This window comes from Eupeodes corollae, chromosome 2 (assembly GCF_945859685.1).
Source record: "Eupeodes corollae chromosome 2, idEupCoro1.1, whole genome shotgun sequence".
NCBI lineage: Eukaryota > Metazoa > Arthropoda > Insecta > Diptera > Syrphidae > Eupeodes > Eupeodes corollae.
Genome location: NC_079148.1, coordinates 134099077 through 134115910, shown reverse-complemented (window position 1 = coordinate 134115910; position 16834 = coordinate 134099077). Strand labels below are relative to the sequence as shown.

Genomic DNA, 16834 nt, shown 5'->3' with positions numbered 1-16834 from the left:
AATGAGGTGTTTTTAAGGCTTAAATAAAAAAAAAAAGTTGATAGCCAACAATTTTATATTGATTCTGGAAATGTTAATTTTCTAGATACAGTTTTTATTTTTTTATTGTTCACTTAGGCTAGGCGCGCACATGCAACTTTTAGTTTCGAAACTGTTTGGTTTCTAATCTGAGCACTATAGACTTATACGAGAGTCCGCGCACATGCAGAAACCATTCGGTCGCCCATTCGAGCAACTTTTTAGTTTGTGTTTTGACACAAACTAAACGATCACCCCAAACCAATTCCTTAGTTTGTGTCTCAAGGAATTTTAGGTAACTGCGCGCACTTTCAACTAAATCGTTGAACAATTTTCTTTAAGTGCAAGAGAGAAAAAGAATTAGTCAATGTTTTCCTTTCACAAAAAATTCTGAGGGAAGAGTACCACCTTACATCTCAATTTCACTAGTTTTCTCTTTCATACATTGATTGCGAAAATTTATTAGTTGCTTAAACCCATAAAAAATGTCTGTATCCTACTATGTTACACGTAACTGCGCGCACATGCAACTAAATAGTTTCTTTCGTATGTTTGTATTAGTGCATTTCAGTGCAATGATTCTTTAAAGAGTGACGAGGTTAGTAGGATACTTCCAGACTCGCAGAATAATATAACCTTCTCGTATGTTTGTTTTCATAATTCAATTTGCTACTTTTTAAACGTCAAATGTATTTATGTACTGAAAGGAGGTGGTTATTATTATTTGTAACTCAAAACAAAACATATTTTTTAATTTTTATTTTATTTTCAGATTATTATGACTTCAATCGTATCAAAGTGCGTCATCGTTTAAAAAATGGAATAAAGCACAATTATTTCAAATGATGTTTCGCCTCTCACAAATGGGAATGGCAAGAGTAAAACAACGCTGTCGCCGTCGAATGCTATCAACCAGACTGCAAATGGAATTGTATACAATAAAGAATAACATAAACAACACTGAAATGGAAAAGCACCCACGGGAGCAGCAGTATCAGGAAGAGGAGAATTCTATGATGATACTAATCGGAGCAAATCTTCATTCGAAAAGGTTCCTCTACACACAGCCTTCCTAGTATATCTTGGCTTTTACCTGCTCATAATATTGTGATACATCAATCAATTGATGTGTGCCCCAAAAGTAGCTAAAGAAATTAATCGAGAGGTAAGATGACGATTTGAAATCAACGAACTGACTGAGTCTAAAATTAGATTTTTTTTCAGGGTTATGTTACGCTTTACGATGCCTTCGAGAGCTTCTAATCACGCTATATCTATCGGAAAGCTCGAGATTGCTGGAATCCACCGATTTGCATTGTCCTGGCGGAGGTAACCCTCAACGATCTCATAATCAAGGACTACGGTTGGACATTCGAGTTCAATAGAACAGAAACACGATGTCTGAACCTGAATTACAACTACTTGGGAAAAGAATCATGCATCGATTATACTTGGCATTCGATTGTCAGGAGTTACAACAAAAGATACAATAACATGAAAGATGTGGACAGTGTTCTGCGACAATGTACAATTAATGGTGAGCCAAAAATAGGCAAACCATGGAAAAAAATGTTGATAATTGTCGAAGGCGTTTTCAGTATGGAGGGTTCAATTGTCCGATTGCCTGAGGTTATTGCATTAAAGAAGAAATACAAAGCTTATTTGTATTTGGATGCGGCGCATAGTGTGGCAGCGATGGGACCAAATGGTCGCGGTATTATCGACCATTCTAATGGGCTTTGGCAGTGCTGGCGGTTAAATTGATGAAGTGATTCAATAGTCCTAAATTATTTAAGTTAACCACGAGATCTTAATCTGATTACTTATTAAGTTAAAAGGAATAAATAAATAAAGGAATAAGTTCATTTAATAATTCATTAAATAAGAATGTCATTTATTTGATGTATGAGAAGGTATAAGCATAAAGTTAGTTACTGAAGATCTATTATATCTATTTGTATCACTAAAAATAAATAAGTAAAGTAAAATTAAAAGATGTTTTATTTTAATCGAAAAAAGTTAACATCCATCAAAGCCACAATTTTGTTGGGGGTATTTTGTTTTGTTCCAATTTGTAAAAATCCATTTCCAGAAATTTGTATTGACTTATGATATTAAAAAAAATATATAATTTTGAATTCCAACAATATATTTACTCTTTTCTTTCATACGCAAAAGATAGGACAGATCTGAAACAATTTCGTTTCGTGTATATGAGATAGAAAAAGTGAATAAATGTTTCCTGTGTATTGGTTTATTTCATTGATTGCTTTTGGAGTTGCTTATGTGCGCGATGTTTGGGCAACTAACGATCAAACTATTTGGTTTCGAAAAAGTTGCATGTGCGCGCCTAGCCTTAGTCATGAGTCTTCAATTGACTTTTTATAAAGTCTTGAAAAAGCTTGTACTTTTTTATTTCATTGTTTTAACAAATACGTTTTAGAATTGATTTTGAACATAGTGCTTAAATTTGAAAATATAAATCTTTCATTCTTTTTATATGACTCTTAAATACATATGTTTCCAAGGACTTAGTATTAGAACCTTGTTTAAATGATGAATTCGGCACAAGAACAAAAAAATACTTTTATGCCATTTTAGTTTTTTTCAAATTAGCATAAATGCTTAATTGTTAAGGCCAATGTAAGACAGGTGAATTTTCGAAAAAAAAAAGAAAACTAGGTACTGAAAATATTTAACTGGAATGACAAAGATAGGGAATAAAGATTTAAAATGGTCAACAATTTTATGAAAAAAAAAGAGTTCCTGAATTAACCTCAAAAATCTATCTATATAAATACAAATTAATGCCACTTTTCGTTGTAATGTTATAACTCAACAATGCCTTTACCGATTTGGCTAATTTTGGTCTTGAATTATTCGTGGAAGTCCAGAGAAGGTTTGTACGTAGAGAAAATTAAAACAAATCTTGTAAAAGTGTAAGATAAACTTCTTTCTATTTGTACTAATACTTAATGGATGAAACACAAACACGCTTCAGCTTCGGCTTCGCCTGACATTTACGAGTTCAGCCATAAGAATTAAATGCATGCTATCACAATTGAGCTTCGACCTCACGTTTCGTTTGACAATCGCAAGGAAAGGAACGTAATGTAACGTAATGTGACTCCAAACGGAAGCTCTAGTTCAATTATCTGAACATTTGCTGTGTCTGACAGCTCAACAGCAGTAAAAAAATGTCAACAAACAAAATATTTGCTCTTTGGAGGGATGCAATAATATTACTGTCATTCAAAGCAACCTCAAAGCAGGTCCATCGTAACGTAGACGAAGCCGAAGCTGAAGCGTGTTTGTGATTCAGCCATAAAATTCCATATTTGAAACTTTGGCAAAACAATCGAAGAAAGTAACGTTATTTCTGTCAAACAAATTTAATGTAATCATATGGCATTTCATTTTCATAAGCGATAATTATTACTTTGCTGTGTTTAAATTTTCCAAAATATTGTTGAGTGAAGGTAAATTGCCACGAGGAAGACGACCAAACATAGGCCGGCGATCGCGTAACTACAGATGAACACGCACAAGCTAATGCATCGCAGCGTGAACGTACTGCACAGAATAGATCTGTTGACCCTGTACCTGTACTTAATCTTCCACGGCGATCACGAATATGTCGTGCTGTCTTAGATGAAATGCTGCGTGCTGCTTTTAATTACAATAGTCAGATTAATTATAGTATGTACAGATACATTGGAATGATGGACGCAATATGTCCACATTGTGATGTGGCTAACTTTTCAGGTGAAACGCCTGGCATGCGTTGTGCTAATGGTAAAGTGAGATTGCCAACATTAAAAACTCCACCCAAACCATTATATTCATTTATTTTTGGAACATCTCAAACGTTTTTGAGTAATATTCAACAATACAATTCGGCATTTCAAATGACTTCTTTTGGTGCTACTAAAATTATTTGAGATAATTTTATGCCGACTATTAAGGTAAATACCTCAACAGGATTGTCCCATGTTTATATCAATCTGAATCATAAAGTCTTTAAAATCCTGATCATGTACGTATATGACACAATCATGGAAGCCGTTTCCAATAATGCAGGTGGATTATATTTCTTGGATGCAACTAGTGGTTCAGGCAAAACTTTTGTTGTATCATTGATTTTAGCGACTATTCGATCGGAACAGAAAATTGCATTTTCACTTGCATCTTCGGGAATTGCTGCTACATTATTAGAAGGACCACACACTCCGCATTAAAATTGCCATTGAATGTATAGGTGATTGAAAATCCAATTTCTGCTATGGCAAAAGTTCTGCGATTAAGGTCAATTATTTTATGGGATGAATGCACAATGGCGAATAAAAAATCAAAAGAAGCATTTAATCGAATAATGCAACATTTACGCGGTAATCAACAGCTTTTTGGTGGTGCTCTGATATGGCTGTCAGGGGACTTTCGTCAAACATTGCCTTGCCTGTCATTCCTCAATCAACTCCTACTGATGAAATAAACGCCTGTTTGAAGTCATCAGTTTTTTGAAGATATGTACAAAAATTGACGCTGAACATTAATATGCGTATTCACCTGCATAATGATTCAACTGCCCATGAGTTTTCAAAACAATTGTTAGAAATTGGTGATGACAAAATACCAATCGACAGTACCAACGGATTGATCACTTTACCGACCAATTTTTGTACAATTGCGCAATCTACAGATGAGTTGATTGAATGTAGTTTTCCGAATATTCTTCAGAATTACAGAAATCATGATTGGTTGAGAGAACGCACCATGTTAGCACCGAAGAAAATTCATTTTCAATTTCAAGCGAAACTGACAGGTGTAGTCACGACAAATAAATCAATTGACAGTGTTATGAATCAAGATGAGGCAATAGGCGTGTACCAACAACTGAGCGCTCAACTTTTTTTTTAATTGAGACAATTTGCTTGCTCACACAAAATAGCTGTTCAGTTGTAATTTAAATAATTTTTAAGAAAAGAAATAAAATTTAAACATTTTTATAAATTAATTAACATGAGTGAAGAAGTTCAGCAAATTTTTGAGGTCGACGGGGTGCAATATCTTTTGATCGATACAGCCGAAAGTATAGATGTATTGAGAACTGGTAAGTATGACTAGAACTACCGAAAAGCAAATGTTTTTTTTAACTAACTATCTATCTAATACTTTTTTCTGTCTATTTAAGACCCCGTAAGACTACATCGGCTGGAGGAAGAACGCATTCAAATTTTAAAGAAAGCTGCAGAAAGAGATGAGAAAAAAATTGCTTTACAAGAGGAAAAATTGAAGTTGGCAAAAGAAAATCTCGATATATTTGTTAAATTGAGGAAGCGGGAAATCAAGATCGAAGAAGATCGAAACGATCTTACAAATCTTACAAAAAAAATAAAAATAAGATATATTATAAAAAAAGCTATAAATTAAGCTACAAAATTACCTGAAGAGCTAAGAACCTGAAATGTCTGGTCATGGTCAATATACTTACTGTTTCTTTTATTCATTTTGCCTTAATTTTATCTTAAGTTTTTATTTTATTACCTATAATGAAAAACTACAATTGACAACATATGTTTTTGACAGCTTATGTTTGTATTGAGATTCTTGTCCCACAAAACGATTCTGCCTCCGTCAATCTGACATTGAGTGCTCACTGAGCGCTCAGTTGATGGTACAAGCCTAATCAATTATCCAATTGAAATTTTAAATTCATTGGAACCAGCTGGTATACCATCACATTACTTGAATCTGAAAATTGGTTCTTTGATTATATTATTGCGAAATATTTATCAACCAAAACTGTGTAATAGCACCATATTGGCAGTGATAAAGTTGTTGCCAAATTCGATTGAAGCTACAATCTTAACTGGCAAATTAAAAGGAGCAGTGTATCCGCGGATATATAAGGATACCGCTTATCCCTATGATTCCAACTGATATGCCATTCGAAGTCAGGCCACAAAAATCCTGCACTTTTTGTTAAAATATATTTGAAATAGTTGAGCCAGGAAACAAAAGAAATCGCTCATTTATAAATATAACTAACAAAAATACAATTAAGAAAGTCGCATGCTGTTATTAAAAAAGGGACTCAAAAGTTTTCAGTTGAGGACCTTTCCAAAGTCAATAAATCGACTCTGATAAGAGAATTTGATGAATGTCAAGTTTCTCAAGAATCTTAATGTGTCAGTCTACAAATATAAGATCGCCTAGGACAACGGGCAAACTTAAATAAATAAGTGCATAATTTGAGCGCACTCGCTTACATGAATCAAAGAAAAACAAAATATCATCGCATTTTGCATAATTTTACTTAAGACTACTTAATCGAATAACAAAGACTTAACAACAACATCCGCATAAGTCGAGATCTCAATTAAAGATATAAATGATATTTGTTAGTTTAAATTAAGTCAATTCGTTTGTAAACTTTAAAAATCAATTTTTTCCAATTGCTGACGATTCGAAAATCATAATATTGACTAAAAATTTCTTTCCAACAACTTAACGAAAAGTAGACTAATGAGATTTTCTGATCAAACTAGAAATATCCTTCCAACTTACTTTAAAATTTGGACGGTTGGCTGAAATGGAGTTTAAACCAACTTTTTGCATCTTCACTGTTTTATGTAACAAATAAATACTCGAAAATATTTTTACATTGCATACATATACATTTATTGACACAGTTCTTTATTTCTTTCATTATCTTATGTTACAAATACAGTTTCGTTAAAATGGTCTTAATTTCGTTTCTTTTATTTTTCTTATATTGTTTTCTAATATCTCCTCCCTTGCATGAAGAAACAACGTTTCTTTTTTTTTCAATTGGATTAAACATAAAATTGGTTAAAATATGCGAATGTTCTATTAATTTTATTTAAATATTTGCCACAAAATGTGAACATTGAATAACAGTATATCATGGGCAATGAGAAAAACAAAAGTAATAGTTTAATATGTTTTTTTCTTTCATTACAATTTCATATATATAAACTTAAACGAAAAACAAAAAATAACTAAAGAAATTCCAGCTATCTAGTTATTGAGTAAATTCCAAGCATCATCTTCTGCATTATTTAATCGTTTTTCATTTTTAGGTTTGACATTTTTTACATCCAAATCCTCAAAACCGTCATCACCTGGTTTGTTGTTGGAAAGTTTAAGATTCTTTTTAGTTGTTGCAGTTGTAGTTACAGTCTTCTTTGTTTCGGTTATTGCTTGATTTTGATAAGCATTCTGGTAACTACTTGTATCAAATCCTGACCAATCATCACTGTCTGCACCGTTATTGGCTGCGGTGTTTACTGAATTCTGATAGGATTGAGATTGATTAGATTGCAAAGTGTCTTCATTCCAACCCCAATCAATGTCATTGGGATTGGATTGCGAAGATAGTTTGCCCGCCGACTGTGATCGTTGATAACCTCCTTCGGAACGTGTTTCTTGATTAAAACCAGTGTAGCCGCCTTGTGGTGAATTAATATTACTGCCAGCTAAATTACTCCATCCTCGTTTGCTTATGTCAGTTACCTGATATTTAAAAAGATAAATGTTATAAAAAATAAGAAGCCAAAACATGTATTTCCAACAATCAAAAACAAAACAAAAAGAAAAGAAAAATTTAATAAAGAAAACAAACCTTATAGGCTACATCAGACACTTGAGTGCTAACAGTTTCTAGCAAACCACCATCTCTAATCTTTACATCAAACAAAACAAAATAAATTAAAAAATGAAATGGAAAGTATAAGAGAATGTATGTCTAGCGATCATTTGTTATGTTTTAGATTATTTAAAAAAGCAATTACAAAAAGCATAAAAGTTAATGAAGTCCAAAATTTCAAAGATCGAAAAATAAATACAGACCACTTGGGATTCTTCAAACAAAGTACAAAGTTTGTATTTTGTAATTTTCAATAGAACTTACTTTAAAGAGATAATATATATTTATTTTAAATATTACATAAAATTAAATATCGAAGAGGAAAAAAGAAATGATAATAAACAATTTAAATGATCGCAAATTAATACAAAAATCAATAGCATACCTTGCTAGATGCCACATTACCGTACGTCACAACCTTTTCTTTAGCTGTTACAGCAATCTTAGAAGCTCCAGATGACAGCAAACTCCAACCCTTAAGTGGAAAGCAAATGGTCAGTAAAAATACAATTCGATAAGTACATACTACTATACATATGTATATCGATTCGGCTATGATTATTATTATTAAAAACTTACCGATGCTAGCGAAGAAAGAGTTGAATCAAGTATTTCCTGCGATTGAGTCTTTGGCGGTGGATCACGGGAATACCCGAAGCCAGCATATTTACCTCCTTGATTTGGTGGCAAATGACTGAAAAAGAAGATTTTCAAATAAATTTTGATTGACCGTGTGATTTTTTATTGATTTGTAAAATTTGTAATAGGCAAAACGAGTGTGACTGGAAAACCCTAAGCAATTTCTTAAAAACAGTTTAATAACTTACTTAATTACTAATAGGCACTAAAAAACAAATTCAATTTTTTCAATGATTTGTAAATAATAGGAACTAAGCAACAAATTTAAGTTTTGACAAGTTAATTGTTAGTATTTTGTTAATAAAGTTGAAAGTGCAATTTAAAAAAAAACATATAGTGCAAGTTCAGACAATATAAAGGACTTGAAAGTTAGGCAAGTTTCTAGTATCTGATTCGCCAGCTGCCAAAAAAGTGCTTGTATACTCTTTTTTATCTTGCACTCAATAAAATGGATCTCAGTGAGAGTAAGGTCAAGTGATTGAGAATGCCACTTACAAAAGCATACATATAACGGGTGTCCCAAAATTAACGCAAGATTTTGAATTAAATAGAAAACGCCGTTTTTAGTCTTTTGATAGTTATATTTTTATTGACTCGTAAAGTACATAGGATAGGGTTATGTAGTGAATAACACATCGGACAAATGGCCTCCACGGCTTTGCATGCACATGCACACTCTTTTTTTTTCCATGACCATTTTGCATAAATGTGTCTGAATTTCGTTGATTCAGCGTTGAATTTCCTCCTTTAATGCACGGTTGGTTGTGGGCTTGTTGACATAGACTTGTGGTTTCAAATAACCCCATAAAAAGAAGTCTAATGGTGTTAAATCACACGATCTAGGAGGCCAATTTTGATCACCGAAACGAGAGAGTACACGACCTGGAAATGTCTCATGCAGTAATTGAATTGTTTCACGGGCTGTATGACATGTGGCACCGTCTTGTTGAAACCACATATTGGACACATCAATATAATCCAATTTTGGCAGAAAGAACTGTGTAATCATGTCGCGATATCGAGCACCAGTAACAGTCACTGCTTGACCAGCATCATTTTCAAAAAAAATATGGCCCAATTATGCCTCCAGCCCAAAATCCACACCATACAGTCACGCGTTGTGGATGCATTTGTTTTTCGACAATCACATGTGGGTTCTCCGAACCCAAATGCGGCAATTTTGGCGATTGACAAAGCCATCAAGATGAAAATGTGCTTCATCGCTTAGGATGATTTTGCTCGAAAAATCAGGGTCCATTTGTTGATGTTCAATAATCCATTCAACGAACTCTCTTCTCTGTCCATGGTCATTAGGCTTCAATTGTTGTGTTAATTGAATTTTGTAAGCACGAAGACACAGATCTTTGGTGAGTATACGCTGTAGAGAGGTTCTTGAAATTTGCAATTCTTGTCCACGACGTCGAATTGAGGTTCCTGGATTGTCAGCAACACTCTCACGCACTGCTTCGACATTCACATTTGAACGGCTTGTTTTTGGACGACCAGGTGTTTGGCGTCTCTAAAGGATTCAGTCTCCATGAATTTTTCAATTAATCTCTTCACAGTTGACGAAGTTACAACACTATTCCGACCATATTTTGTATGCAATTTTCGAACTGCAGCCGCCAATCTTTCACTATTTTTGAAATATTCTTTAATAATGAAGACACGTTATTCTATCGTGTAATGCTCCATTTTTAATAACCCTAGACTGTTAGCTGTCAAATTTCTTTTTTTTCAGGGTCGTCAACTTCACTGCACAAATGGCGGCACCCTTTAGTTCATTTCAAATCAATATCGTTAATAGTAGTAGTAGATAGATAGATAGATAAATTCTTTATTTTTTCATCACAAAGTTTACAAATTTTTATACTTAAGAATAAGGACATGGCAATACTGCCATCTGCATGAGATGACATTTCATATATTAAAAATAAAAGAAATAATAAACATTTTAAAATATAAAAAATAAATAAGTAGCAAAAGATATGAAGAAATATATTTATATAAAACAATGATATCAATTTTAACGTGATTTGAAACACAAAATATTACATAATTCAATTGATTTAAAATAGCGGTTTATAAACATTTTTATCAATTTTAACGTGATTTGAAACACAAAAGAAATAATATCACATTTTGTATGATGAGCAACAAAGCATGGAAGTACTGTGAGAAGATTCGACGTTAGACGGCTACAAGCGCAAGAGACTGCCATGTCCTTTTCCGATCGAGTCTCTAATAACCTCTTAAGGAGTCCTATGCTTCCTGCATTAAGCATTGAAAACCAGTGGCAACATTGCCTTTCAGCCATCAGAGATGCCGCCTCTGAAGTGCTACGTTTCACACGGTCACAACAGCGAAACCCCTGGTTTGACGTCGAATGCCAGGAAGCGCACTTATCGAAACAACAGGCATACAAAACGGCGCTGCACAGGAGGACCAGAGCTGGTCGTGAGCTCTACGAGCAGAAGAGGAGAGAGGAACACCGGCTTCTTAGATGGAAAAAATGAGAGCATGAGAAGCTTGCGATCGAGGAGATAGAGGGATATCACAACAGGAATAAGGTTCGTAAATTTTACCAAAAAGTAAAAAAAACTCCCAAGGGTACCAGCCACGAACCGAAGCCTGTCAAGACGATCAGGGGAACATCGTAGTAGAACCGCAGTCGATGCTGAGAATATGGAAACACCACTTTTTCAAATTATATAAATGCGATGACGAACCGAATTCCGTTGTAAGGGATTTAGAACCACTCAACCTCGGCAACGTAGATCAACAATTCCGCCTACCCGACCTCGACGAAGTAAAGATAGCTATATCTAAGCTGAAGTCAAACAAAGCTGACGGCATCGCTGCCGAACTGTTCAAAGCAGCAGACGATGACTTGGTACGGAGCATGTACCAACTCATCTGCAAAATATGGTCGGAAGAAAGCATGCCCGATGAGTGGAATCTCAGCATAGTGTGCCCGATACATAAGAAAGGAGACCCTCTAAACTGCGCCAACTACAGAGGCATTAGTCTCCTTAACATTGCGTATAAGATCCTCTCTGCCGTATTATGTGAACGTCTGAAGCCATTCGTCAACAACGTGGTTGGTCCTTATCAGTCCAAATATTCACACTACGGCAGATCTTGGAAAAAACCCAGGAGCTTCAAATCGATACCCACCATCGACTTTAAAGCCGCGTATGACAGCATCTATAGGGAAGAGCTCTACAGAGCAATGCCTAGTTTTGGCATCCCTGTCAAACTTTGTCGTTTGTGCAGAATGACGATGGAGAATGCACGCAGATCAAGGTCGGAAAAGATCTTACCGATGCATGTGATGTCAAAAAAGGTTTTAGACAAGGCGATGCACTGTCATGCGACTTCTTCAACATCGTTCTGGAAAGAATTGTACAAAACTCAACCGTCAAAACCAGCAGCACAATCTTCCAAAGGTTCATCTAATTACTCGGATACGCAGATGATATTGACATAATTGGAAGATCAAAGCGTGATGTCAGTGGAGCGTTTTTGAGCATTGCGACGGAAGCGAAGAAGATGGGTTTAGTGGTCAATGAGGGCAAGACCAAGTATATGCTGTCATCAAAAAAGCACACTGAACAACGACGTCTTGGACAGAACGTCACCAAGGACAGCTATAACTTTGAGGTAGTTAAGGACTTTGTTTACCTAGGCACCGCTATTAGCACAGACAACGACACCAGCGCTGAAATCAAACGAAGATTAACTCTTGCAAATCGCTGCTTCTTTGGACCTAGAAGGCAATTGAGAAGTAAAGTCCTCTCTCGAGCATGTGAAATCACCATCTATAAGACACTCATCATCCCGGTTCTCATTTATGGTGCGAGGCCTGGACCCTGTCAAAGAAAGATGAGAGCGTCGAGAGAAAAATTCTTCGGGTGATTTTTGGTCCCGTACGCATAGATCGAGAATGGAGGAGAAGATATAACGACGAACTGTACGGGCTGTACAGCGACACTGACCTAGTTAGCAGAATTAAAGTCCAACGGCTTAGATGGCTAGGTCATGTAGAGCGAATGGACATCAACGCTCCAGCCCGGAAGGTCTTCGAATCCAATCCGGAGGGACGGCGCAGTAGAGGAAGACCGCGAATCAGGTGGCGTACCCAGGTGGGAGAGGACCTCAACCAACTTGGCGTGCGAAACTGAAGACAGCTAGCTAGGGACCGAGCTGGCAGGAGACACATGTTGGTTGAGGCCCAGGTCCGCCCCGGACTGTAGAGCCACCTTAAGTAAGTAAGTATTCATGAATGAAATTCCTCTGTAATTTTTAGGAGATTCTTGTGAGCCTTTTTTGTGTATAGGGAAAATGACGGATTTTTTTTAACGATGAAAGTATGTTGGCATTCGTAAAGATTTTATTGAAAATAACTTTTAAATGGTCGAGAAGCATATGGGTTGCATTTTTGAAAAATTAGTAAGAAATTCCATCTTCACGAGGTGCCTTGTTGTTTCTTGCTTTGTTTTAACACAGGTTCAATTTCTTCGTTTTCAATGTATTCATCTAATATTTGGTCAGTGACAGTGAAAGTTGTAAAGCTGGAACCATGGTCATCTTTCTCAATCTCACTTATGTTTCTATTATGCATTGCTTAAATAACTTCAAAGCATATTTTAGTGCAGTGTTGCTTACGTAGCATATTTAAAAAGCAATTCAAGATTACAAATATTACTAACAATTTGGACCGGACAAAAATCCAATCAAGAAAAAATTGTGAAACTTATCCCTAGATTGCAATGGAAGCAGGCGGATGTGGATAAATACAAACAAAACTTAGAACACCAACTATCAACGGTAGATGTTAACTATGATTCAACTGAATTACTATCAAACCAACTTGTGCGTTACATTAGAAACTCCGCATCATCTATGGCACCAAATGGAATCTTAAAGTTCAAACAAAAAAGGTTTGACTATGAATGCATGAAAAGTCGTACAAAATCCTTTTCTCTTTTTAATGCTATGCGGAACTCCAAATGCCAAGCTTTAAGAAAATCGTACGTTGAAGCAAACTCAAGGTACAAATAAATGTGTTTGTAAAAGAAAAGTGAATATGAAAATAATCAAGCATTTAAACTTGGTCAAGCTAAAAGTTCTGAAGACCTATCAGTGCACTTCAAAAATCTCCCTTACGGCAAATCATTATTAAACTACCACTTTGCGGAACCTTTGATAACCAAAGATTGCTTGGACAAGGAAATCTCAAATTCTAAAATATATGCTGTTATTCATAGAGCGAAAAATGGAAAAGCCCCCGGCGAAGATGGAATTCCATACGAATTTTTCAAGAACGCTCCTCCGAGCTTCATCAACCAACTGAGGATCCTTTTTAATAAAGCGTTTCAAAATGAGGACATCCCCAGTTCATTTAAAAAGTCAGTGATCTTCCCGATTCACAAAAAAGGAGCTATGAATGCCCTGGCTAAATTGTTTTGTGAAGTTCTTGCAGGCAGATTGGAATCATGGGTTGACGTCAACAATATCCTTTCCGAATTTCAAACTGGTTTTAGGAAAAACTATTCAACCACCGACCACATTTTCTCAATTACTTTGATTGTCAAAGCTTTCCAAGCCAGGAACAAGAAGGTCTACGCATTCTTTGTAGATTTTAAATCAGCTTTTGACTTGGTGAATCGTAATGCTCTCTTCTATAAGCTCTCGCAAATATACCTATTTTTCAACTAAATTTATCCATGTTATAAAAGAAATGTATTTTAATTCTCAAGCATATGTCTGGGATGGGTCAGTCTATTCAAAATGGTTTCCAACAGACAATGGTGTCAAACAAGGATGTCTCCTCAGTGCCCTTTTGTTTTCACTTTTCATCAATGACATAGTGAATTTCCTTCCTGGTAGAATTCGGATCGCTGGAATGTCAATAAATGTACTGTTGTATGCCGACGATTTGGTTTTACTTTCAGAGTCACAAGATGTTTTACAACTGATGATAAATCGTCTATCAGAATGTTGCTGCAAATGGGATCTTCTTATAAACACTGATAAATCCAAGATCATGGTATTTTCCAGATTCGTTATAATTGGTACTTCAATGGTAACCTCCTGGAAGTGGTTAACGAATATAAATACTTAGGAGTGAAACTTAATACGAAGATGGACTTTAACGAACATTTAGTTGAGAAAACCAATAGTTGTCAAGTATGCTAAATATATCATGGAAAAATGTTTTCTCAAACAAACGAGTCGCACTCTCTGCGAAATACAAAATTTTTGACGCTATTGTGAAGACTACTCTTTGCTATGCTGCTCAAGTATGGGGTATGGAAGAATACGAAGCAATCGAAAAATTCCACCGAAATTAAAAAAAAAAAACTTTTTAACCTGCCTCTGAAAACTCCAAGCTATTTACATAGAAACAGGTCTTCCTAAACTGTTTACCAGTACATTAAAGACTCAGGCGGATTATATCGTACAAATTTGTAATCAACCAGGTGAGCCTATCCAAGAAAATGCTGCGTTACGAAATAGGAAATGAGGATTGGTGGTTGAGGAAATGAAAAAATTTGGCAATCAGTTTTGATGAAGAAGTTTTGATGGGAGATGGTTTAAAGCTACTGCTCGCGAGTCCCTCAGTAGAGTGTTGTACTCCCAACTCAATATGAGCTTAAATCAAGCAAATTACTTCCAAGACTCACGAAATCTCCTTAATTTTTAAAGCAAGATACGAACTCTTAGGACTTAACGGAGGACCCTACAATGGAAGTTTCAACCAATGTTCCTTATGCAATCTTAAATCCAAAGTTTACTGCTTTCATTTTATCAGGTTGAAAGGTATTCATGGGCTTTCAAGAAAAGTGAACAAGAGAGCAAAACTCTTTTACTTCACAAAATCTAGACCTAAATATATCTACAATTGTTTCATTGTTAGCACTCCCAAGAAAATAATTCATTGAATTTTCTTACGACACGCTTACGACAATAATTGTTCAGTTTGGATGTGTTTTAGTGTACACACATTTTCTGTTTACTTTTTCCTCTCATTACGTGTCAAAGCTGTCTCGTCAATCATCACGTTGGAATTGAAACTTAAAAATGAAGCCATTTTTTTATTTTTAATTGATATGCGGTTAATTTTAATTAGTTTCACACTCCTACATAACCAATCAACTATTGATTCACAAAACCTCAACTTCGACAACTGAACTATAAACAATACAATTGAAAAATTAATAAAATTAAACTCACTCAGGTCGCGTAGCATTCTGTTCCTGCACTCTGCTAAAGAAGTCGTCCTTTTGGTCTTTGAATTCTTGACTATTTAAATTCTGATAAGTCAAATTACTATCGCTATATCCTCCGCCATTCTGATAGCCCCCAGTCGAGCCACCACCAGTTGATGAATGGCCTTGATTGCTCGTAAACGAACCACTACTCTTGGAATGCGACATCGAAGAACCACCCCCGCCCGCTGAACTATTATTAGCACCTGAACGCGCAGGTAAACCTTTTTCAGCTTCTTTCAGACTCCAACTCTTGCCCTGAGCCAAAGTAGTAATCTTATCTCGATATAATGCAGCGGCTTTCGAATTATAACGCTGTTGAATGGGCGCACTATCATTCCAATCGGATTGGTCATCAAAGAAATCTCTCGCCTTACGATTTCCACCAACTTTCATCTTTTCCAATTCGATGTCTTTCCACTTGTCCATTGTAACCGACCGCACAAATGACAGATGCACTCCTAAGCCACGATGTTTTCCCGAACACTCCAAGCATATCCATATGCCGTAAGTAACCGACACCCATTGTGGATTATGGGCTCCGCATTCAAAGCATTTCTGTAAACGTACATAAATTTATTTAAAACAAAGAATATAGAAGTCATAAATCTTAATGGATGATGGAAGATGAAGTTTTTGATGTGTTGAAGTAGCAAAAAAATATCAAACTCGTTGCTCGTTGGAAAAGAAGCACAAGGTCATAGGTTTTCTTGTTTTTCTTTTTGTTTCTACTTTTTTGTATACTTACACTATTTTCGTCTTGGGGTTTGAGCTCTTGAAGCACACGACGTGTTCTTGGACTTGCCATGTTTTAGTATGTTTTACTCGTTTAGAAGAATTTTGCTTGGGGCTCTTGATGTTTCAGTAGGAGAATCTCGTTGTTGAGTTTTTTCTTTTGGTTTTGTTATAAAAATGTTTCTGTTTCTGGTTGTTTTTTACTTTCATAAAACACACAGTCTTTCCGTAGTTAGCTTTTTTTCTTTTCTTTAACTTTTCATTTTATGTTGTTAGGGTTAGTTGGGGGTGATTTTTAATTGAATTGCCATTTCTTCTTCTTTAAAGCAAAAATAAAACAAAAACACAAATTGCTTTTAGATTTTTGTGTGAATTTTTGCAAAAATTAAATAAATTTTGCTAATAGAGTTGAATTGAACATGAAGACTGTGAGAAGACAACGAATGTCAAATATAAGCCAAATTTGTTGACGTGTTCGACTAGTGCATGCTGTTGTCCG

General features: G+C 35.3%; 1 protein-coding gene and 1 long non-coding RNA gene across 3 annotated transcripts; one reads left to right on the top strand and one right to left on the bottom strand.

The window, feature by feature from the left end:
- The first annotated feature begins 630 nt into the window (after positions 1-630).
- LOC129946388 (uncharacterized) lies at positions 631-1519 on the top strand. Its single transcript, XR_008781573.1, has 3 exons — positions 631-728; positions 791-1183; positions 1231-1519. It is a non-coding gene; the product is annotated as an uncharacterized LOC129946388 (long non-coding RNA).
- A 5153-nt stretch (positions 1520-6672) lies between these two features.
- LOC129946386 (ADP-ribosylation factor GTPase-activating protein 1) lies at positions 6673-16788 on the bottom strand. Of its 2 annotated transcripts, XM_056056549.1 has the most exons (6): positions 16349-16788; positions 15566-16158; positions 8267-8381; positions 8073-8162; positions 7664-7723; positions 6673-7554 (listed from the first exon to the last, which is right to left on the bottom strand). In XM_056056549.1, the coding sequence occupies exons 1-6, from the start codon at positions 16406-16408 to the stop codon at positions 7060-7062; spliced, it is 1413 nt and encodes a 470-aa protein (XP_055912524.1). In that variant the 5' UTR covers positions 16409-16788; the 3' UTR covers positions 6673-7059. The 2 variants fall into 2 exon arrangements, with proteins under 2 accessions (XP_055912524.1, XP_055912525.1); XM_056056550.1 differs by lacking the exon at positions 7664-7723.
- Positions 16789-16834: the final 46 nt, after the last annotated feature.